Source organism: Melospiza melodia, chromosome Z (genome assembly GCF_035770615.1).
Source record: "Melospiza melodia melodia isolate bMelMel2 chromosome Z, bMelMel2.pri, whole genome shotgun sequence".
NCBI classification, from domain to species: domain Eukaryota; kingdom Metazoa; phylum Chordata; class Aves; order Passeriformes; family Passerellidae; genus Melospiza; species Melospiza melodia.
Genome location: NC_086226.1, coordinates 64,195,462 through 64,220,376, shown reverse-complemented (window position 1 = coordinate 64,220,376; position 24,915 = coordinate 64,195,462). Strand labels below are relative to the sequence as shown.

The 24,915-nt window shown below is 41.4% G+C and overlaps 1 protein-coding gene across 1 annotated transcript; it reads right to left on the bottom strand.

Moving 5' to 3' along the window:
- Positions 1 to 1,932: 1,932 nt before the first annotated feature.
- Positions 1,933 to 10,081, bottom strand: MARVELD2 (MARVEL domain containing 2). Its single transcript, XM_063180943.1, has 6 exons — positions 9,002 to 10,081; positions 7,416 to 7,448; positions 6,198 to 6,334; positions 5,210 to 5,381; positions 4,824 to 4,874; positions 1,933 to 3,930 (listed from the first exon to the last, which is right to left on the bottom strand). The coding sequence occupies exons 1-6, from the start codon at positions 10,079 to 10,081 to the stop codon at positions 3,814 to 3,816; spliced, it is 1,590 nt and encodes a 529-aa protein (XP_063037013.1). The 3' UTR covers positions 1,933 to 3,813.
- Positions 10,082 to 24,915: the final 14,834 nt, after the last annotated feature.

Genomic DNA, 24,915 nt, shown 5'->3' with positions numbered 1-24,915 from the left:
TATAACAGAAAGAGAGGAAAAATTAATTAGCTTTCAGTTAAACCATACCCGGGAAAAAGCAATTATTTTTTTGAAGGAAAGCAATCTGAAGACAGGAAAAGAAGAATTCTTTGAAAACTCAGCACTTTCTTCTTGGAACTGAAATAGTTGTTGTTTGAACAACTCCAGTTAGAACATACACCATTTTTTTCTTTAGAAGGAAAAAGTCCAATCTCTAAAACAATGAAATGAAATTTCTTCTAAGCTAGCACTTTGAATAAAATAAGTGAGAAATGAGACTTCTTTCAGAACAGGAGTATTTTTTATTCTCAAGACCAAGAATCTCAGTGCTGGACTGGAACACAGGATGTACAGTAATTTTGTAAAACTTTATTGTACAAGTGTTTGAAATCCCACCATGATTTTGAAATTCATAAATAACATACTGGACACCTTCACTTACAATTTCAAAGCAGTTAGGTTTTTCATTGCCATGAGCGTTTGTAGTCACTGTGCTGGCATGAAAGCTGGTCAGGCTGTTAGGCAAGACAAAATTTTGGGTATGTTTGTTAGTCATTACTTTATGTGGCCTGAAAAAATGTACAGTTTAGTAAAATGTATGCCAATCTTGCCACATTTGTCTTGATCAACTCCTTACAAAGACGAAGAAACACAAATACAGTTTAGAAACTATGGTATTTGTAGAAACACTAAGAATCTTGAGCATCTCAATTTGTAGATCTGTGAAGCCAGGTAAGTGTTTTCTAAGAGGAAGGCTGAATGATAAAACTTCTTGTTGTATACACTCAGGGTTTGAGGACAGGCTGTAATTAAAAGCAAGCCCACTGATGTAAGGCAGTATTCCTTGGTGATAAATTTGTTAACTACCTTCTGCAAAAACCCAGACACATGCATAAGACCACACAGCACATCATTTACACATACATGCAAAAATGTAGGTTCAGAGCTGAGCCTAGAGGGACTGCACAGAGAGATTGAGGTGATAATAATCTAAAACTCCAGTTTTGTCTGGAGTATGCATTCTATTCTTTAATATCAAGAAGCCACTTTCCTTGATAGTTCTTATGGTAACTCAGATTGAGGGACTCTCCCATCACTTTCCTCCTAGTTTCTGCCTTGCTTCAAGTTCCTTCAGCTTCCAGCCATTAATTCTTATTTAGTTCATCTCAATTTCTCTGAGAGATGAACATGTTAGACTAATCTTAGAGTAACAGTTTTTCTCCAGCGTGGCTGTAGCATTGTAGACAAGACCGTTTTCAGCTGTCCATTGGTAGGTTAGAGCAAAACAAGTGCACAGATTGTACCCACCAGAGGTGCCTCAGCAGCCCTGGAACAAGACACAGGACTGAGCAAGTCATTTACTGTAATGATTGCAACACGTTGCTGCAGCCTTAGGACGGCCTGTGTACCTTAGGATGGTAGCTTGCTTCTGTCGTGCCCTCCATCAATTCTGTTTGAAATCCAAAAGGCAGGCAGAAGGGAATATACCTCTCCCAGCTTCTCTTTCCAACCTTTGGAAAATCTACTTAGCCACACCTATGGCATCTTACTGGGAAACACGAGAATCCACATACAGATGTTGCTGCTTAATCTCCTTATTCCTGGCACAGGTATGCTATTACCTTTTCCCAATCCATTTGTTGGAAACTTTGTAGGAAAGAAGCAGAAGGATGGTTCTCCACAGGCTATGCAGACACTGTCTGAGAGACCAGGAGCCAGTTTCTCAAAGACTAAAACTCACACCACTGTCAAAAGAAGCTTGGTGCTACAGAAAGAAGACCTATTAAGTGTGCAGACTGTGAATCTTCCAAAGAAAACATCAGTTATGTTATTGTTAGAACTTTAGGAGCACCAGTTGATCCTCAAACCTGTGCTAATCTTCTCCTGTTATTGATGCAAGCCCAGAACTCTCACTGAGAAAAAAACAAGAAACCGGGGTGTGACAGGTAATTTATTTAGATTGTGGAGATTTAGACAAGTACTTCTCTTACAAAGAACAATTTAACAGGTATTCAGCACAACAAGTATAAAAAATTGGCCCATCTCCTTTATATGGAAGAGAGGTTTTTCCTTTGACATGAATACAAACCAGAACCAGAGAGAAAGGCACTGAAGAGAGAGAACAAAGGCACTGCACTGGCTGTCACCTGTTCTCAAAATGATGAAAATACTGAGGGCACCTTCCAGTAGACGAGACTGAAAGCTTTGAAATTAAGAGGTGCCAAATTTTCAAATTCTCTGAGTGTTCTCATGGCATCTTGTGCTATTTACTTCATCCACTAAAGCTCTTGGAATTAAATGGCTGATAAAATTTGAATGTCAGTTTTACAAGTATGAAGGTGGGTGCATGGCCATCAGGATTGCAGCATCAATGATAAGGGTTGAAAAACCAGCAGGGCTACAATGGTCAGAGTGAGGTATGTTAATACATTTCCAGCAGTGAAGAGCAGAGGTAGTACTACCATGACCACACTAAACTGGAAATGGCTTTCCTGATGTTGTTCCTTAAAATTAAGGCAGAAGTTAAAACTTTCAAAGAAAAAAACCAAATCACTAACAAAAATTTGCAGTAACTGTAATCAGAGCACCTTTTTTCAAACAAAATATCTTTATAAGCAATAGAGTAATATGGCTACACCGGTGGGGTTTTTTTAATATTAAAAAACATATTTCAGAACAGACAAATTGCAGTTGTAGAAAACTGTACAAAAACTATCAATGCTTCTAACAATTATAGTAAGTAAAAAAGTTAAAGTAAATAAAGATATGAAAAAGGATGCAAAGAGAAAATTTACTGGCTTATGAAAATACTTGCACATACAAACCTATCGCCAGCATAATATCCCCAAGAAAATATAAAAATATATATAAAATTTATGCAAATATGCTCTGGAAAGTATGTCTTTTAATACATTTTATCTGGCCTTAAAGAAGATACTAACAATTTATACTTTGAATGAGAATTCATTCTGCTGTACTCGCTCTCTGAATGCCAAGTTCATTAGCAGCTGCTGTACAGACAAGAAGTCCTGTTACTTGCTGATAAAGAGTGAAGCCCTTAAACACATTTACCCCAAACAGCATGAATCCAGAAGGCAGGCAGAGCACACTGACCTATAGCAACACTAATGAGACATTAAATATGCCTCGTCCTGTACCTTTAAGGCCAAGTATAGATTTGTTGCGTCATCTCTGAAGAGGGCAATACAAAAACCAAACCCAAGTCCCTCTCCCCCAGCTGGTTAAATAAGAAGCTATTTTTCCTCACTTGTTAGGCAAAATTCAAGATGATTTCTGGTATAATTGACAGCATTTGGAAATACAATACAAAAATTCGTATTAAACTAGCTTCTGAATTGCCCAAAATATTCAGCAGAATCAGACAATGCATCAGACCCCACACAGAAAGATCAGCTCAGCTCTTCTGATATTATTAAGACGTCACATATAAATAAAATCCAAAATTGTTAACAGCATTTCTATGCAAAGTTTCCACAAGGTATATGGAAACTGCTTTCTCTGGTCGGGTTTGCAAGTTTGCAGATGAAGTATTTTCAAATAAAGTATTCATATTTAAGAGGCCAGGATTTGCACTAATGAAAGCATAATGTTAGCAGCAGTTTCCTAACTTATGTAATAACTTCAATTACAATTGGATCTGCATACAAAACTATCAGTAATGTACAACATCCAAACATATGACATTGATTAAGTAATCCCCATAAGTGTACTGTTTAAAGAGTAAATAAATAGCTTAAAATACACATATCAATTTTAAAACCAGAAAATAGTATCCATGAAGTGCAGTCATTACTAGGTTTCTACATTCCAATTCATAACTTTATCATAGTCCTGAATTCGTTGTTTTATGTGAGAAAGCTTATTCTTCAGATATTCACAACGCTCCTTTTTCTCCAGAAATGCAGGATCCTACCAAAAATACAAAAACCTATATATTAGTATATAGGCTTTCAAACTCTTCCAAGAATAGTCTATTATCAATTATCTTCTTGACTAAAAGGACAGTATGTAAAAATTGTCAAAAAAATCACACTCTTTTCCCCTGGCCCTTTCTTATTTCCTGTTTCCCCTTCCTTCATGAAAGGACAGAAGAAAATGTTCTGCCTTTATATGCTGTGGCAGCTCTCTTAGTAAATAGAACTGTTTTAAAGCAGAAATTTGCAAATATAAATGACATCCTACTACGTAATTTAGATTTTACACATGTATTTGCTGTACGTGCAATACATCCTTCCCCCTCAAAAAGTAATGAAGCTTAACTAACATGGACATAAACTCTGAATCTCATGGGAAAAAAAATTGTATTTGTAATGCATAATGTTTTTAATGGAACATACATACATATTTGCTGTCTGCATTTAAAAATTAAAGAGAGAAACCTCTTCCAAGAGGTGTAATTACTTTTTTAGAGTGTCTAATTCCATGCCTCAAAAAAATACAAAAATGTCTTTTCAAATGTAAGACTATGTTTTCTGTTTTTATCCATTGGCTGTGTCAGTGAGTGAATATAACTGAATGCAGAATGCTCAGTGATTAAACATACTCTCAGAAGATGAAAATGCTCAACTGTTGGGATGGGTTTTTCCCCACATGTGGCTACTGGAATCATTACTCTCTAAAATGCTTTTGCCATGAGTGTATGGGTTGTGCCATAGCTTTGCTGAAGTTTTAAAAGACAAAATATGCAAAACACTACAGGTACCCTGAGATACTGAAATCTGCCCAGCATCAGAAGTATTGTCTGTTTACACTCTCTTTGCTAGTCATTAGATTCAACAGCAATGTAAATTTAAAACACTTACGTTTTTCTTCTTCTTGTATTCCTGCAGAACTTTTAATATCCTTTCCTGTTCCTAATGAGAAACCACACATTTTTAAACTTCGAGTGTGCTCCATATACGCATGTAAATACTACAGAATACTCATCAGGATCCTCATTTGATCAATGCCTTCTGGTTATAACATTTTAGATGTAAATCTTGTATTGGAGAAATAATGAAAATACATCAACTGTGACTCACTAAAACTTAAAAGCTACTAGTATGAAACAAAGAAACTAAAACCCCCAGAAAACCATGTATAGTTCTTAACTATTGTAAGACATTGTGCTCTAACTAAAGACAGTCAAAAACTGTCTAATACCACCTAATACAGCTATTTTTCATGAGCCCATTTCACAGGTACTTACATATATGCTTTCAGGATGGTGTGGAAGCTGTTTCAGCAATGCATCCAGCTCATCAAACTTTCTTAATACAGCATTAACTTCCATAGACAGTTCTTTATACTCAGCAAACTGATCATTGAATACTGCTTTGTACCGGTCTCTCATTTCATTTGTTTGAATTACAGGGTATTTCCTAAAAAGAAAAATAATTAAGAATTAATTTTAGAGATACAGCTTACTAACAACATTTAGACTCTTCACCTTGACAGAGTATTGCTGTATTTTTTGCTAATCTCATAAGCTGCTGAAATTTGCATGTCTGTAAAGCACTGAAATTAGAGAATCACAGTATAATTGAAGTTATAGGAGATGTCTGGAGGTTATCTGATCTGACCTCCTGCACAAATAGGAACACTTAGACCAGGACTATGTCCATACAGCTTTGATATCTCCAAGCATGGAGACTCAGTCTCTCTGGGAAACCTGTGCCAACCCTCAAAGAGAAAAATATTTTCCTAATATTCAGGTGCAACCTCCCTTGTTTCTACTTGTGCCCATAGCAAATAGTATACAAACTAATTTATTAATTGGAAAGGCCTACCCATTCCAATTAAGGGAGCACGTTAGAGATGCAGCATTAGAAAGTGTAAGAGTAGTCAAATTTCTAGCCCTAAAAAGGCAATTTCCCATGTATTTTAGTTTTTTCCTCTAATATCTATGTAATGGTCTTCTCTTCCTTTGGCAGTTAACGTACTTGCTAGATTATGATATTCTTTTTCAACATTTGAGGTTTGTGGGGGTTTATTTTTTTAAATTAAGAATCCTTATTTATAGTTACGGGACTTATGCCACTGTTACCAGCCCCATCTTCTCTGCTTTTTAATGTTAACACACAATTACGAGTTCCCATATCATGTGCATGGGAGAGAAACCATTGGAGAAATGAAGAGTGAAAAACATGATTCAAGTATCCTCCACTAAGTTGGCCCATCAAAATCAAGTCACTTACGCTAAGTAGTCTGGCATCACTATAGGTTTAGGAATGTGGCCTGCAGGTATGTGACCATTAAGTAGCTCTGGTTTTCTTTCCAGTGATTTGAGTTGCCTGTAACTGACTTCTTCCCTTGGTCTGTCATCACCTTCATACTGTTTTAAAGGAGAAAATTTGTTCTTAATGAAATCAGTTTTACATAAATCACAAAATACACCTTAAGACAGAGATGCATGTATTGAGCAGCAGTAGAAGCAAATCACAGATATTTTCTACAACACTTATTGTAATTAGAAAATCAGTTTATTGACTTACAATAATGTTTCTCACACAGTATTCTTCTTAAGTTTGTCCTAACAGTGGTACAGATAAATATTTCTGCAGCTTTGGAAAGAATTGTTTGCATGTTTAAAAAAATATTGCAAGGAAGTTTCCTTCAGTATTCATTTAATTTGTGAATGAACTGGAATCATTCAGTTCTTTGGAGTTCCCTTTTCTCCTTGATTCCTATTGTACAATTCATCCCTTGATCCAGAAATAAAAAAAAATGTGAAATCTTAGAACATAAACAAAAGGATCTTGATCCACTACTGAATCAAAAGAGAAAACGGTGGTAGGAAATTCACAGTGTCTATCAGGAGACATTTAAGGGTGAAATTAATGTTGTAATTTCTCTGGAAAGCCCATACAATCTTTGCAGTGTATGCAATGACACCTTGTGTGGCTGAAACACTAACACTGCTGAGGCATTAACTGGCAAGGGGGTCTTTGGAGCAGTCTCAGAGACAAAGAAAGAAGCTCAACTCACAGGGCACCTACTCTGTGCTTCCACTGGCTCTCCTGCAAATTAAGCGCACAGCCGGGAATAAAGAGAGACTCAAACCTATCATGCATCAGACGACCTGCTGTTTTAGCCACGTCTACAAACTCTGTGATAAATGCTACAGAACTTGTCACCTCAGAGAAAAGGGTAAGAGCACACAGAGAGGCAGCCATCACATCTGCTATTTTACAATTTTGTAGATTTTATAACCTAGCCTAACTAGGAGTAAGTTGGTTACAAGCTCCTTTTGAATCTTCTAGGCTGGAGACTGCTGTCCAAACTAGCTTAAAAAACGAAACATAATCTCTTTGAGGTCAAATAAACAAATAAATAAATAAATTAAAATAGTCACAAGGAAAATAATAATAATTTAGAATTACCAGTAAACAGAAAAATAAATTCCTATTTCCTACCTTCTTTTCTGGAAAAGAGGATTGTGTTTTCATCTATCAAAAAAAAAAAAAAAAGGAAAGAACAAAGTTTTATTTTCAGCAAAAATAGTATGGAAAAGCACAGACTTCTAAAATTTAAACACTTTCACAAACATACTATACAGAAAATTACATTTACACTTAGGTATGATGAAATGTAGGATAAGGAGTATTTTCAGATCCACTATTTAAAGACTTGTTTAAGGAAAACAACCACCCAAACCCCAGAACAACAGGATTTCCCAAAGCACAGCTGTAAGGAACAGCTTGCAGGAAATACTCCATCCACTTCTCAAGCTCCTTTATTATTGTTTCACATTCCAGCCCACGTTAACTCACTAACAGGCTGATCCTAATTCATTGCCTAGAACACACAACAGTGCACTAATCAGCAGCTCAACCTGCAGCTGTTTTGCACAGCACTGTCCAGTCTCTAACCTCTATTATTAAAGTACTCCCTTTAGAAATGTTTAGTCAGTGGACTAAAAGAACTTGGATAGCAACAAGGAAGAATGAACAACTTGTGTACAACTCTGGCAATCCCCTCACTCTTGCAGGACACACTATCAGTTGGTTAAAAAGCTTTTATTGAAGAATTATAACTAGTTTTCAAAAGAAAAGTCTCAATTTTATGCAAGATGTTGAACTGGAAACCAGCGTTAAATAAAAATGTTGTAAATCAGACTGCAGTCAGAAAGCAGAGGATATGCAGCTTTAAATTCTCTTCTTCTAAAATCCCTTAAAGGCAGACCCCTCCTTAATTTAGGCTTATGTACGTTTCACATGCATTAATTTTCATGCTATATTAAGTCTTACTCATTTTTAAAGGGTCTTTTGGCAACGTTTTCAAATGAAGGAAGTTTTACACAAATTACTTTGAACTCCCTAGGTAAGAGTGTTAAATCTCTACTATTACAGTTTATCATTAACCAGACAAATACTGATTGCTTCTAGTATGGGCAAGGACAATAGTCAAGCAAAATATCTGACGTGAAAAAGAGGTGGCTGACTAAAATTTGAGACATCAAAATCTAGCCAAGGCTGTTACTACAAATATTTGCTGATAACTATAGTGAAGAAAGCTGAAAAGGTATTAAGAAGTTGTTTGGAGATTTGCTTGCAAAGTAAAAATAAGTATTTCACATTCTTAGGTTTATTCACACTAGCACTTGATGTGCTGAACGCACAGATTTTGAGGAAATGCTAGGTGGCTTTAAGCCACCTAACCCTGCTGAACAGATGAACATTGTTCGTTTCTTCCTTTGTTTGGAAAATACACACTAGGAAGTAGTTCGTCAGCTGACTCAAGAACAGAGCCCAGTATTATGAAGAGAACAGAGCCAGGTCCTTACTCAAGATGAATTATAAACATTAAAAAGAACAAGAAAAAAAAAAACATGTCCAAGACTTTGTTTCTGACACCTTAAAAACGCCTTTTCAACCTCAGGACTACAGATCTGCTGTAGAGAAGACACTTGATTTGACATCGTCTATTCCATGATAAGATCTTACAGCTGCTCACCATCATGTGGTAAACGGTAGATAGAAAATGATAACTAATGACTTACCTCCTGTTCCATTAATTCCCTGTGTCTCCTGGCCCCTTCGTGCCTCCACAACTTTAGACAAACCACCGCACTAATTAGATAAAGGATCACCGTGACAAACAAGAAGATGATCGCCGCAGTCTGACCGCCCTCCACACGGCAAAAAGCCGCATTTATCGGCGTCTTAAACAACTGGTAATAGCAGAGCCCACCTCGGTTGGTATCGTTTACATATACTATGGCAGCCGACATGTACAGGATGAACAAGGCCACATTGATCCCAAACTCGGTCAAAGGCCACCAGTTGGAATCGAGGAGGATAGTTCGGTAGTACATGGACATGCCCAGCACAAGCAGCACTATGGTGACAATCCACGCCATTCCCGCCACCACCAGGATGAAAGGCGTTTTGGGCCCGCTGTAGGAGTATCCTCCGTAGGCGCTGCCCGCCCCGTATCCGTAGGGCTGCGAGTACCCGAACATGTTGTACCACTCGTTGTCCTTGTGTACGTAGGCGGTGACACAGGCGAACACGGCGGCGCCAAGCAGCAGCTCGGCCACGCCGAGGATCCTGAGCAGCCCTGCCCAGGACTTCATGTAGGCGTACCTCAGGTGGTACTCCTCCACTCGCTCGCTGTAAGTCTGCCCAGTGCCGCCGCGGCGCTCCAGCGAGCCCGAGGGCTCTTCGGAGGGCAGCATGGCTTCGGCCTCCTTCCGAGAGTTGTAGCTCCCGCCCGACCCCCCGAATGGGTCGGTGTAGGAGCCAGGCACTGTCCTGGTCCCCGGTTGCAGGGGGGCGGGAGAGGCAGGCGGCGAGCACTCGACCCCGTCCGATATGTACCTGATGTCGGAGGCCGTGCTTTCCCAGCTGGAGCCGAGGTGGCGTCTCCCTTTGAAGAAGTTCTTCCAGGAGTCCGGAATGAACCGCCGAACCGGCTTGAGCTCTGCCGGCCCGCTGGGGCCCGGGCTGGCCCTGCCGGGGCCGAAGGGGGGCTGCAGTGGCAGCGGGGGCGGCGGCAGCGGGGCGGCGGCGGACCCGGGGCTGGGCCCGCGGGGCAGCGGGGACCTGCCGGGTCGCCCGCCCTGCGAGCTCCGCGACATGGCCGGCGCTCAGCCCGGCCCCGGGCGCTCCCCGGTCCCGCTCGCCTCACCAACGGGAGGGAACTGCCGCGGGGTCCCAAGGGCAGCCGGCGCCGAGAAGGACGAGCCGAGCGGAGAGCGCCCACTGGCCCGGGAGCAGTCGCCCAACACCTAAGGGGTCCCGGCGGCCTCACCTGCGGCGGCCCCACGGCCTTCGCCCGGGGAGGCGGGAGCTTCCGGCCGGGAGTGGCGGGACCGCCCCGGCCAGGAGCGGCGGGAGCTTTCCCGAGATCGCGGTGCGGTGCCGGCGGGGCGCGGCCGGGCTTGGCGCCGTGACTCACAGCATGACAGAATGGGTCAGGTTAGAAGGGACCGCAGAGGGACAGGTATTCCAACCTGCCTGCTCAGCTGCTCAGGGAGGGTCGTGCTAGAGCATATCGCGCAGGATTGCGTCCGTACACTTCTTGAATATCTCTGGTGAAGGAGCTTCCACTATCTATTCAACGCGTCGTCCCTCTCACAGAAAGAAAGGTATTCTTCATATTCAGGTGGAACTTACTTTGCATCTGTTTCTGCCCTTTGCCACTTGTCCCGTTGCTTGGCACCACTGAGGAAAGCCTGGCTCCATCCTCTTGATATTTCCATGTAGGTAGTTACAAACATTGATAAAGTCCCCTCTCAGTCATCTCTTCTCGAGGCTGAACAGGTGCAACTTCCTCAGCCTTTCCTGGTAAGAGAGATGCTTCAGTCCTCTCATCATCCTTGTTGCCCTCCCCTTAAGAAGCTTCATGTCTCTCCTGTACTGGGCACCCCAGAACTGGACACAGCACTCCAGGTGCGACCCTGCCAGGGCTGAGTAGAGGGGCAGGATCTGCCTCGACCTGCTGGCAAGGTTGTTCCTAATGCCCTGCAGAATCCTGTTGACCCTCTTGGCCACGGGGCACTGCTGGCTCATGGACAGCTGCTTGTCCTGTAGCACCCCGCGGTCCTTCTCCAACAGACCTGCGCTTCAGTCCCAGCCTTGGCTGGTGCTTGGGCGACACCTGGCACAGAGCTGGCCCAGTGACAGGGAAAGCCAAGCCACCGGGCAGTCTGTTTGAAAAATCAACACTTCTGCCATTGTTTTTCAGGTTCAGGAGCTGATGAAGAAATCTGGTGTGCTGCACCGTTGTCTTCTGCAAATGGCTTTCTACATTCACCACAAAATCTGCAGCTAAGTACAAAACAGCATTAATGCATAGGAGCTTTATTTACATTGTCAGTATGGCCTATCAAATTGTCTATGCTATGCTTCAGTCTCTTCTTTTACAAGGTTTAAAATTCCAAACAGTGATAATTTTTAAGGTATCAATTTTAATTAAACCTTCAAATGCTCTCAACTTACTAATCGTGGACTCTGGAAACAAACTGTACAAATGCAAAGTAAATAAAATGTGTTAAAAATAAAGAGTTATTCCTCAATTTAATAAAAAAGGTGTTCTTAAAAAAATAAGTTCTAAGCTTACCTCCCAAAATACCTTTACAGTAGTGTCTTCCTAATATCTTGCATAAAAGAAATCTGACCTAAGAAAAATAATCACCAGTACCATTTTGGGTAGATCAAAATGCACTTAGAATTAAAGGCACTGGAAAATAATTATTTCATATGCTTAGTTAAGTGGTCCTGTTTATGTTTGCACTAGTTTGGATACCAAAGTTGATATATATTTGAAGTGTTTCCTCACATTTTCATAACACATTTACAGATTGCCTCCAAATAATAAAAGCCCCTACAGTCCCTAAGCTATGTATTTATCACACAGTTATCATTACATACATTGAAAAATGAATTAATCCAGATGGTAAAGCCTTGGTTAAGACATAAAGCCTTTTATTAGGAGTAATTAACATAGCTTAGTGACCCAGGTGTCTAAACACTGTTTTTTGGATTACATACCATACACAGTAATCACCTGGTACTTGCCGCATCATACACATGTTTAAAATGTGCTGCAAATTTTGGCTTTGTTTATTATCACAAGGAAAAGCTTTTAAAGCCTTAAAAATGATCAGTAAGCAATGAGGATCTAGTTAATAGAGTCTATGGAATTTCCAAAAGGCTTCTCACCACATCTCCTGAAGCAGACTTATTTTGAAAGAATCTTAAGCCATAAAAGAAGGCTTAAGCCTAAAATAAGAACTTCACTCTTAGGTTTGATAAATAATTAACAGATGGGAAGGAAATTGCAGAAAGGAGTATGAGTTAATGGTTAACTCCTGGAATGGAGGAAACTTGCCACTACAATTCTGCAGAGATCAGTGCTGGGACCTGGGCTATCCAGTACATTCCTAAATGTAACCTTGTGAAAAAAAGGGAACCCTATGAAGACTGAGATGAGCAACTTTGCTGCTGATGCTAAGTTAGGCCTGTAAGGATGTGCTCTGCCAGAAGAATTGTGCCAGGACTTTAGAGATTGCATGGCAAATAACATCACAAATTCAACATACACAAACACCTGAAATTCATGCAGTAAAAAAAGAGATGAAGGATTTAAAATACTGCAACATGAGGACCCTGACTCATGTATTTATAAAGCATAACATATGCCTCATTTCTGACAGGACAGATACTTATTTAATTCTATAAAGTTACTTAAGTTTTAAAGATGTTATTGGTTTAAAATTGTGAGTTGACACAGGCAGGCAGCCAGAACAGCTACAAACTTGCAGTTAGAACAAAACCAATAAATTTATTTACATTTACCTTGCTAATGAGGGGTCCCCAGAGCAGCAGCCAGGCAGAGGCACACAAGCAGAGATTGTTCATGCTAGAGGATCACTGGACTGTGGTTCTCAGAGGCTTATCAAGAGTTATTTCCAACTGCAAGGTCACTTGAGTGATTTACAATCCTTCTCAACAGTTTCCCAAGCTGTAACCCGTTCCTCGCAACACAAACCTAACAGGAGAGCTTCAGTCTTGGCTATGTGTCTGTGTGACTAGAAGCATATTTATTTACCCAGCATATCTAGACACGATATGTGGGGTTTTAGGCAAAAGGAGAGGTAGTATTGATACTTTCAGTTACAAAAAATGTATCAGTATGCCTACTGACCAAAAAACCCAACCCAAAAATCAACGAATGAACAACTACCTCACAATTAAATGCAAGAGTTACACTCAGTCAGCTAATGACATAGCATTTTAAGGCAGTAGCTCCATCTAACTATGCTTTGGTTGTAAAGAGCAGCTTGAAAAGAGATTTTCGAGCAAGACTGTTCTCTTGATACTGTAAGAGAGGGACATAACACCAAAACAGGAGTGAAAAACCTGCTATGCCACAATTAGTCTATATACTCTGTGCAAGGAAAAACAGCAAGATGCCTTTAATGATAACTACACATAAGCTGCTGAAGACTGAATCTAGAAAATATATAAGCAGTTAATAAATACAGATCACAAATATGGTGAGTTCCGCAATTTCTGCCTTTACTGGATATCATAATTACAGTTTTTATCCTTCAACCTTAAATTCTGCCATCAGTGCAGACAAATATACTTTTTTTTTTGCTACACTCTATGAAAGTATTGGTTCAAATGTAAAAAATTGACAAGTGCTTTGGTATCTCATAAGCAAGCTACTTTTGATAAGCACTTAAAAACTGTCACATTTACATGACAGTTAATGTGGTTGAAACTGCACAAGCTTAAGTTAATGTTGGGAATATTTTGTGGTATTTCTACCTGACTTTTGTTTCCATGAACAAGGAATTACGATTCTCTCAGAAATACAGAGAGATACTAACTTGGACACAGAGAACAAAATTTGTAAGAGGCCATGAATTTATTCTTCCATTCAAGGAAAAATACAAATGTACCTCTTCAAGCAGCTATTTCCATAAAGGTAGCTTTTAGTAAAATATGTGACCGGTTTAACATTGAATGGAAATCTTATCTGCACTACTTACTTATCTAGCAGATTTATGTATAGTATCTCCCTCAAAGCACCAAGCACTTACGTTTTTACTGATAAGGAACCTCTAGGGCTCAGATATAGTCCAAAACCTCTTACTTTGGATGTAGTTTAACAGTCATTAAGGTCACTGTCACCTACACTAAACTAGACATAAGAAGAAATCTAGCTTGTAAGAAAAGAATTGTCTTGTAGCCTTCATGAAGAGTTAGAGAAGAATCTAGAAGTTCAGTTTCAGGGTATTAAAAAATGCATATATGAATAAGAAATTACATTCGCATTTCTAGGTATTATTCCTATAAAGGACAACAGCAGTACTTAAGTATTCATTGTGTCTCTGACATCATCCATGTACAAAATAGTTTGCATAGCTGTGGTGAAGATAGGTTGAACATTTTTGCAGACATGTGATTTTTTTTACAGCACCTTATTGAAAAAACATACAAACAAACAAAACAGAAATAAACAAATTAGAAAAAAATAGTCCAAGGTTTATGCATTGTAAAAGGAAAAATATCCTATAAAATCTAAGATAGATGGTTAGGGAGCTGGCATTCATGACCTGAGAAGTCATGCAGGACGAAGGTTGTTTTCTTCACAGCAAAAGCTAATGGTGAGGTGCAGGGACAGAAGGTTTTGCTGCCTTAGCTCTGGTGATTAGAGAAAGGTGAGCTCAGATTCCTTCTGACATTATGGAGCAGAAGGATCAAAGGCAGCTGTGAAAAAAGGTTGCAGCAAAGAAAGTTCCACCCCCTATAGTCAGCTGGCCAGAGAGAAAGAGAGGCGATGTCTATAAAAATTAGAATACAGATGAGAAGAAGCAAGAACCGAGTCGTGTAGCTGCATGAATAGCATCTTAACATGTATCTGGAACAAGATTTATAGTACCTTCTGACTCCATCGACCATTATGTTACATTGTTTTCAGTTCCCAGGGTATTCTTGATGTAGGCATAAGTACTTAATTGCACAGTCTGTGTTACATAGTTGACATCTAACTAGTTACATTATGCTTTATTAAATTTTTTTCATATCCCCTCATCTCCTTACTTCTCCTCAAATGACTTTGGAACTTTAAATTGTTGCCTAAACATGGACAGCCAATGGCATCATGGGTCCTGATTTAGTGGAGTGCAGATAGTATTGCAGTATAATAAGTTTAAAATTCTTATGAACCACAGTTTTTAAATAATTAAAAACTCACACTGTGGCCCCATATAGGGAGCAGGCAGGAAGTAAATGTACATAATCTGAGTGTATAAAATGTCATATTTTCAATAATAGGAAAGTGGAAAGCATTATATAGAAGTAGAAAGTGAGACAGGGCCGCAAAGAGAGGTGGAAGAACCTTCCAGGTCAGGAAGGAGTTCACACATATTTCTCTCTGATAACAGATATAAAGGAGGTGAGATAAAAGGAGAGAGGAAAAAACAGCAGAAGGAGTCACACTCATGTACACAAATAAGTGAAGCAGTAGCTGAGGGGCTGCAGGACTGTTTCGGAATCTTTGAGAAATACAAACCATAACCACGCCACTGTGTAAATTCTGTACAAAAAGGAAATTTTGCTTTTACATAAGGCAGCAGATATGGTGACTTTTTACCTGGCTTGCTGTGTTGATGGCACATGAACTTACTGCAACTAGTTATCCAGTTTTATTACATACATGTAGTAGATCTTTATTGAAGCGTGTGCTATTTAGCTAATAGATGTAGACAGCTGCAATCCAAGTTACCACAAACTTTTAATACTGTTTTTATACTGTTATTATGTCCAAGCATTAATTAGAGGTGAACCTAAGCCTCGCTTAGCAAACCTAGCTACTAGAAGCTGATATTTTTTCTCATTGAGAATGAAAAATGAATAAAAGACTTCTAACTTTGGCAGTAAATTATTTCCCCTTGAGCATGGAAAACAGAGATCAAAGTATCTTTGCCCCTTGCATCTCCTACTTTTCTGAAATATCAACTATGCTTTCCTTGTTCCAGATACTGCTGTCACTTTATGTTTGAGATAATAAACACCAATAATTTGATATTGCTTTGATTTGATATTTGTTGATATTGCTTTGATTTGGTATTTGAAAAAGAGCATGATTCATTTTTTTAAGCCCACTACTGCCTATGTTATAAATTGGGAAAAAAAAAAAAGAACAGAAAAGGTTTTATAAATAAAAGCATTAAAAGAATTTTTTTTATTAGGAAGGCAACCCTAGTCACCTAAACTAGCACATGGTCACCTAAACTAGCAATCTCCATTCGACTTTTGTGCCTTAAGCCAAACACAGGGTGTGGAGTATTTTTTGAATAATGAATAACTGATCTAAAAGAGAACCTGGCATTCTTGGTTACTTATTCTAGCTCTGATGAGTGCACAGCTTGCCTTTCTTTTAAATTTCTTCTTTATAAATAAAGCAGAAATACAAATATACGTAAATAATCTTTCAGTTGCATTCTCTTCAATTAATAATTTCTCATCTATTTGCATGACCTCTAAAATGTTCTCACTGAAATATAGGAAGGCAAAGAAAACCTTTCATTTACGTTATTTTTCTAAGAACTCTTTTTACAATGATATGAACTACAAGGAAAAAACTCTCCTTTAACTTAATACTCAGATTTTAAACCCTCACTTGGATTTAGTGGCAGATGAAAGCTCTTTATTGAACTGAGAGAACTTAACAGTTATATATTTATCTGCCTCTTTCCCCATGATTACCATGCATCCATTTTATCCATTAATACTGCCAAAGGGAATGTATTGCTTGTGTTACACATACAGAAATGCAGAACAAAAATTACCAGTGCAAAAAGCAATATTATATTCTGATAGTGCTCAAGAGATCAGCATCAAGGTGAGGTCTCCCCAAAACCTACAAAATAGCACCGAGAACAAATCTGTTATCTAAGTGATACACCGGAATGACTGAGCAGTTTTCATTTGACACGATCATCCCTTCTCATTAGTCTCCATTAAATAAAATGCAAGACAACAGTGTTTGGTGCAATATGATTTGAGTATCTAATTCTGACATATCAGGTGTAGAAGTTGTAAAACTGTTACCTTTGTTTTTCTGAAGTTCTCTTTGTAATTCTGGTGATTATATAGTGCAAGATAGTTTATTTAAAATTTAAGGTTACCTATTTAGTTTTTCTACACTATACATGAGCTTTTTAAGTAAGCCACAGTGAACCTCTCTTGGATATCCTCATCCATTTACCCATGTAATGGCATGAACTGCAAAATGCCAAAATGTTTTTAATGAGAGGTATTTGTCATTTTTTACTAAGGCTCACAAAACAATACAAACATAGAATGTTACCACCAGAATAATATTTTTTTTCGTGTTTACAATTTAAACCTAGAAACACAACTCTCTACCCTCTGACATACAGCTAATATATCTCAAATGTAATCCCAGCTCTTCAATTTACCAGCAGGCCATTCCAAAGCAAAATAAATACTTTCAGAAGTGTCATACACAAAGTCATTTCATAAATGCTGTAAGTGTGGAGGTAACAAACGAGGTAAGTATATGGAACATAACAATGAAAATATCTCCCCTAAATAAAGGTTATGCCATAATAGCTTTGGTCTGTAAAGTCACGGTGGTAAAAAAAAGTATCGAGAATACAGGGTGTTGCATTAAATTACATCAATGTTTACATAACAGATATCTAATGTTGGATTTGGGCTAACTAATTTTGAGGTTTTACATGACAGACATAACCCTTCTACATATTCATTATCAAAAACATTATTTGTGCTCCAGATGAATACATCAAAAATATTTTGCACTGCTGTCTTTACTGAGTTTTAACAGGGAACCTTAATAGCAGAACTGGTCATTTAACTTTCACAAAAATCATATGCCTTTATCTGTCATAGAAGAAAATGGGAAATTGTTTATTGCATCACCTGAAAAACCTTGCAAATGACATCCAGAGAGCTTATTGCATGAACATAATTCTGTTCTTTATTCTGCAAGGAATATACAACATTCAAAGTAACAGGAAAAGGTAGGAGAGGGCTCTTACCCTTCTTGAAGATAGGAATGACATTTTCTTTCTCCGGTTTTTGGGCAGTACCCACAGTTGCTGCAATTGGTCACAGGATGCTGAGAGGGGCCTCACAGTTATATCTGCCAAGTTCCTCAACACCCAGTATTTCATGGGTGCATCTCATCAGGGCCCATGGACTTAATTATTTCTAGTTTGCTGAAGTAGCCCCTGACTTAACCCTCTTGCACCAATGCCAAATCCCTTCTAACCTCAACCATGCTGTGCTTCTGTGTTCTCTGCATTCTCTACGGACAGCCTCTCGTTCTTTGAGTCATAAGAGCACTACATTCAGAGAAGTAAGCAGATCAGGATTGTGTAGTAAAGAAAAAGACAAAAGGAGATAAAGAAGCAGATATAGCAATCAATATTATAGAAGAGACAGTAAGCATAGTAAATATTGGAAAGGTTCTGCTTTTTGTATGATTGTTGAAAATAATTGTTAATCCTTCTGCAAAGAAGGGTTCAGGCTATTGGTCACAGTTTATGGCAATCTATTGAACAGAATAAAATCCTTTACTGAATGGAGAGGTCTGTAGAGCCAGAGGGGACACCACAGCAGATGCTACTACTCTGAAAGAAGCAGCAGATCAAGAAACTGATAAAGTAACTGGGCAGCTTCTGGAGAAAACAGCAGGATAAAAAGTGAAAAATCTGCTGGATAAAGGAAATACAAAAATTGGTATGGAGAGTACAGTTTAGGAGCTTGCAAGTCTAGGGAGAGAAAATGACCTTGACAAAACTATCATAAATTAGTGACTACTACACAGATGAACACAGCCTTTCAGGGTTTCTAGCATGCAGTGAGACAAAGTGCAACAAAAAGAAAAAAAGTCCAAGTATGGACACAGTCTGTGAAGGAAAAGTGATGGACACAACGAGGCCTCCTAATAAAAAAAGCAAAAGAAGAAACTGGAAACCATGGCAGTCTACAGCTTCCTCATTAGGGGAAGTGGAGGGGCAGGCACTGATTTCTTCTTCTGGTGATCAGTGATAGAACCAAGGAAATGGCATGAAGTTGTATCAGGGGAAGTTTATGTTAGATTTCAGGAGAAGTTTCTACACCCAGAGAGTGGCTGTGGACTGGAACAGGTTCCCAGGGAAGTGGTTAAGGCACCAAGCCTGTCTGAGTTCAAGGAGTGGTTGGACAATGTTCTCAGTAGCTGGTAGGCAGGTTTGGAGTTTCTGCTGGAGAATATTTCATTATTGCATGTCAGTACACAGGAAGAACAACTCTGGGTGATCAGGAACACTCAGCTACACAGAGGAAACAAAGATGGGATGGATGACTTCTGATGCAGTAACTGCAAAATAGCATCATGCTCAGCATGCAAAGTAGAGTAAGGAAAGAGGACTGGGAGGACATGCAGAGCTGTAATGTCTGTCTTCCCAAGTAACTATTACACATGATGGAGTCCTACTTTCCTGGGAATGGCTGGACATCTGCCTGCCTATGGGAATCCATAAAATTAGAGGGTTTTGGGAAAGCTGCAAAAGGCAGGCCTCAGATACAGCAAGAACTGTGAGAAGAGCTAAAGCAGCAGTCATGAGTTATGTCAGCAGAAAAAGTATTTAAACTGTAGAAAAAGCAAGGGCAAATTGAACAATAGCCTGCATATTACTGCTTGTCTGAATAGCTCTCTAAATTGCAGAAAACTTATCTAGCAAGATATTAGGAAGGTTAAAGCTCAAGAATGGAGCTCTGTGCGTTGGGTTTTAAGGCTTACAAATAGGTATTGTATTTGAAATAAGCAAGCATTATTTTAACCAAAAGTATATGTGCTTATGGTGATTGGATAGAACTACTGTCAATATGCTTTTGCTTTGTGTGATTAGTCAAAAAGCTTATAAAGTATGTTGTAACATTAAGTTTTTTGGCCTGCTGCCTGGATTGTGAGCTGCTAGCATCTTCCCAGTATCATAATCATGTAATGAGACTGATGCTGAAAAATAAACAGCTTGAGACACTTTCCAGAGCGCTGCCCCGTCTTGTTCGTGGTTTGTAAATAGCCCCTTGGTGGCATCACCTGCCCATAGGAAGCAGTGAGTGAATTCCTTGCTTTGCTTTCCTTCTGTGTCCAGCTTTTGCTTTACCTATTACTGTCTTTATGTCAACCCAGGAGTTTTGTAGCTTTTTCTCTTCCAGCTCTTTTTCCCTTGCCCCTGGTAGTGGAGTGAGAGAGTGGTTGCATGATGCTTGATTGATGACTTGGGTTAAACCACAATACCTTCCTATCCACTGGCACATGGCCACAGTGCCAGGTCCCTCTCCACTTACCATGCCTGCCATGCTTCTGGAAGCTGGTGCTTCTGGCCAGCTATTGTATTGGTGCTCCTCAAAACCACTGGCAATGGAACCTGCTGCCATAGACAGAGGAAGGAGCTGTAGTTGTCCCTCCAGAATAAGGTAAAAGGCACAACCTTCTTTCTACTCAGGAAGACCAAGATCCTGGTCTTGATGGGATGTGCTGTCCCATCAAATGTTTTTTTCAGTGAGACAGAGGTGCAGAAGAGAGATAGGGAAAAGAAAATGGAAAAAGGAGGGAGGGAGGGAGGGAGGGAGGGAGGGAGGGAGGGAGGGAGGGAGGGAGGGAGGGAGGGAGGGAGGGAGGGAGGGAGGGAGGGAGGGAGGGAGGGAGGGAGGGAGAATCACTCCATCAGCCAGACACTTCCTGACTTTAAGGATCAGCCAAGGGGCCACCTAAAGAATGTCTTCCTTGAATGTCTTCCTTTGCATTTCTTCATGCAAATGTAGCTCTACAAGCAGCATCAAGGACACTGTTTTCTTTTGCCAGAGCCAATCTGTGATCAGTCACAGAACTCTGGTTATTCCTACAAAGTGGTGTTTGGGTTCAGAGAAACTACTCTGATGCCCCAGTGCCCTGTATACCCTGGGAGGAACACCATCCTTTCAGTCACATAGCTTGTCATGACTGGCAGGCATGTGCCATCCTGCCAGCCTGTTTGCCCAGAAACTCCTCTGACCAAGGGATCACAGGGTCCTTCCTTTCCCCTTGGTCACAGAGCAAGGCAGTGCATGGAGCAGCATGTTGATTCCATCTGTGCATAGGCACCATCGGCCTTTATTCAGCTCATTCTCCCACGTAAATGCACTGCTCCCTTTTCAGAACCTCTTCCACTGTCATGGCTGCAGCAGGATTTCCTGCAGGAGGAGGTACCACCAACAGGGCCCTGGGGCTCCATGGATCTTTGGATTATGGATGAGGGACAGACCCCAAGTGAAGAGAGACAAAGCAGCACCCAGTGACTGTGTCAGGGAAATAACAATTTATTTCCTGTCTTTTGAATAAAGATTTGCTGGAGCCTTGATTGTGCCACCCCTGGAGTGGCCTCTTGCAGGGTGGGGAGAGTTCTGGGGGCCAGGGGTCCTCCTCTTTCGGGGGTACCGGGACCCCCTATGTGAGAAGTTCCTGCCTTGGATGGAAGTAGAGGGCCTGCATTTGCTGCCCTGGGCAGAACCTGCCTCTTCCACCTCCCTCAGCTCCTCCTGGGCCTTCACCTGCTCTGCAGAGAACGACACAGATGAGGGACAGTCAGTATCCCTGCAGAAGGCAGTTTGTGAGGTGCTGGCTTGGTCCTCCATATCAGAGCCTTCAGGGCTGCTTGTAGGGTAGGCAGGATTTTGCTTCCAGGAGCTGGTGGAGCTGGCTGCAGGGTTGTGGTCCTTCTCCCCAGCAGTGTGGGATTGCACTAGCCTCTGGGCCTCCATGCTGCATCCATGCACAATGACATTAATAAGGCCATAGACCAGCGGCGCTGTATATCCCTCAAGGTGAGGCTGCAGCATCTGGAACAATAACTTCCCATTCAGACCACAGAGGCATAGGGCCTGTAGGATATGTCCCTCTGCATTCTTTGCCAGCCACCACTGGGACCCATATATCGCTTCCAGTCTTTGACAAAGCCAGGGCAGCATGGGGTCTAGGAGATGCTTTTGACCTTGGAAAAGTTCTGCCCACACCTCAGGCAGGAGGCCCCCCACAGTCTCTGGCCTCATAGTCCCCTGCACAGATGGGGACAGTATTCCCTGCACAGAAGATGGCAGGGATGGCACAGGGAAGTGGGGGCTGTTTTCAGCCACGTGGCTGGGAGCTCTTCCTGCCTGGCTACAGGTCTCTGGCAACTCTCCAGAGGGTGTGACAAGACACTGTAGATAGTCGTCTTCTTCACGCACAGAAAACTTGACAATCAAAATCATTCTGCTGCAGACTGGGCATGCTGGTTTCCTTTCTGTCCAATGCATGATGCATCCCAGGCAGAACTGGTGGCCACAGGGCATTGCATAAGCAGCATCCTCATGAGCATCATGGCAGATGGGGCAGCTCCACTCTCTCTCTGTGGGCCTATTTGTACACCAAGGAGAGTCCTGGGCGCTGGGGGTCCTCCTTTCTGTGGGGTGCTGGGGCCCCCTGTGTGAGTGTTCCCAGTCCTGAAAAGGTGCAATGGGACTGTGGCTGCTGCCCTGGGCAGAGGAACTTGGCAGCATCACCTCCCTCTGCTCTTTCTGGGGCTGCACCTGCTCTCTATCGATCTGCACAGATGGCTGGAGCATGCGGAGGGCACAGAGGGCAGCTTCTGATGTGCTGGGTTGATCCTCCATGTCAGAGCTTGCCGGGCTGCTGGCAGGGCTTGGATGCCAGGTGGGATTCTCTCCCTGGGAGCTGGTGGGGCAGGAACTGGCCTCAGGGCTGTTGCCCTCCTTCCCAGCAGCATGGGAGCGCAGCAGCCTGTGGGCTTCCTCACTGCATTGGCCCACAATGAAATTGACAGTGGCATCAACGAGCTGTTCGGTGTATTCCTCCAGGAGAGGCTGCAGCATCTGGACCATGACCTCCTCATCTGGACCGCAGAGGCACAGGGTGTACAAGATGCTGTTCTCTGCTCTCACTGCCAGCCACCACTGGGACCCATACACTGCCTCCAGCCTCTGGCGCAGCCAGGGCAGCATAGGGTCAAGAACATGTTCTTCTTTTTGGAAAAGTTCTGCCCAGACCTTGGGCAGCAGGCTACCCACAGCCTCTCTCCCTGCAGACCCCTGCTCAGCTGGGGAGGGTGTTCCTTGCACAGGAACTCCTCCAGGGCGCTGGAAGCTGTTTCTATCCAGGAGGCCAAGAGATCTTTCTGCCTGGCTGCCGGTGTCTGGTGATTCTCCCTGGGGTGTGATGACACACTCTAGGTATTTTTGCTCTTGCAGAGAAAATCTGACAGACTCTATCAACCTTCTGCAGAGTGGGCACTCTGGTTTCTTCTCTGCCCAACGCAGGATGCAGCCCATGCAGAACTCATGGCCACAGGGTGTCACATAAGCGACACCCTCTTGCTCATCATGGCAAATGGGGCAGCTCCACTCTGCCCCCACGGCTTTGTCTGTTCTCCATGGTAATTCAGGGAGTCCTGAGAAGCTGCTCCCCATCACTGGAACTACCAAAGAATCTCACAAACTGCAACAAAACAGAAACCTTGGTCCCTTGCTGTTCCTGTTCTCAGTCCTCCAGACCTTGTGGACACACATGGCAGGAAATCAGACCTGAGTCAGCCTGAGTCAGGTTTTCTCTGTGCCTGAAAGAAAGTCCCAAGGGATGTCAGGTCGCAGTCTAACCCTGGAGACATCACAGTTCACTGCCAGGTGACTGTATGTGTGACATCACAATGGGATGTCCAGCTCATTGGGATGGGACACTTGAACCAATACAGCACATTGAAGGTCAGCTTCTGTGTGTGTCCTGACTGCTGCCTGAGGATGCCCCAAAACCCAGGGATACCAATTTTTGTTGCACTCATTTTTACATTAATAGATAGGTCTTTTACCTCCACCATGATTAAAGGAAGTCTAATTTGTCTTCTAATACTTCTAAGGTTGCATATTTCTTTTGGTTCAAACAAAAAAACCAGCAAACAAACAAACAGCTTTAAAAGGTACGGCATTCCCTTCAGAAAGTGATTATTTGGACATATTTTGCAGGTAACAGGTGATCACGATAGCAGTAGAGTGTATACTCACAGGTAATTAGACATATAATGAATCCATTTTAAAAAAACAGATTATTTAAAATTTTAAAATTAAATCTTGGCAAGAGATCTCAGTGAAGTACTAAAATTATCTTTGGGGAGTTTTTCAAGCAATGACCAATTATGTTTTCAAACTGGATTCCAAATGCATTTTGTGTTCCCTAGAGGAAGCTTCTCTAGGGAAGTTGACGTCACTCTCTTAATCGGGAAAACAAGATAATCAAAGGCTTATAATTTATTGTGACCCCTGTGTGACAACACCATTCAGGGCAGAAGGAAAACAGGTGATGGCTTTGGCACCGGCACCCAAATCTGCCGACACTATTCCCCAGTGCACCATCCAGCACCAGGAGAAGACTTGCTTAATTTTTTCCGTATTTTATCCAATCACTCTTTTTTGTTTTTTCTTTTTGCTACCTTCAACTTCTGTACATAGTGCTCTCATTCCTTTGATGTTTCTACCTCTTCCTTTCTTTGCACCTTCCCCTCCCTGATTGTCCGCTAAGCTATTTACAGAGGGCTTTTTTCACCCACCTGGTACCTGACGTGCCAACACCAAAATAATTCTCATTCTTTTGCCCCTAACTGCCTTCTCTTTGGGCCACTGTCCCAGCTGGCAAAGCTTCAGTCTTTCACATGTGTTTTTTGAGCAGTAGGTGGGTAAGGGCTGGCAAAGCGACTTCCTAAGGCCTACAGAGCAATGCTCTGCAAGCCAGACCTGTTCTCTTTCAGGCAAGGCTTCTTTGAAAGGACTTGAGAATTCCCATCATGGAACTCAGGTAATGTTGACAGAGCACTAGACTGTGAAAGGGTTTGAA

What these genes read in the sequence shown, in the direction of transcription:
- MARVELD2 (XM_063180943.1), bottom strand. Translation starts at nt 10,081, where the DNA reads ATGTCGCGGAGCTCGCAGGGCGGGCGACCCGGCAGGTCCCCGCTGCCC. An exon ending in GTGATGCCAGACTACTTAGC is followed by an intron (nt 5,382 to 6,197) that starts GTAAGTGACTTG and finishes TTTTCTTTTTAG; the next exon opens with GAAATACCCTGTAATTCAAA. An exon ending in ACCATCCTGAAAGCATATAT is followed by an intron (nt 4,875 to 5,209) that starts GTAAGTACCTGT and finishes GTTTCTCATTAG; the next exon opens with GAACAGGAAAGGATATTAAA.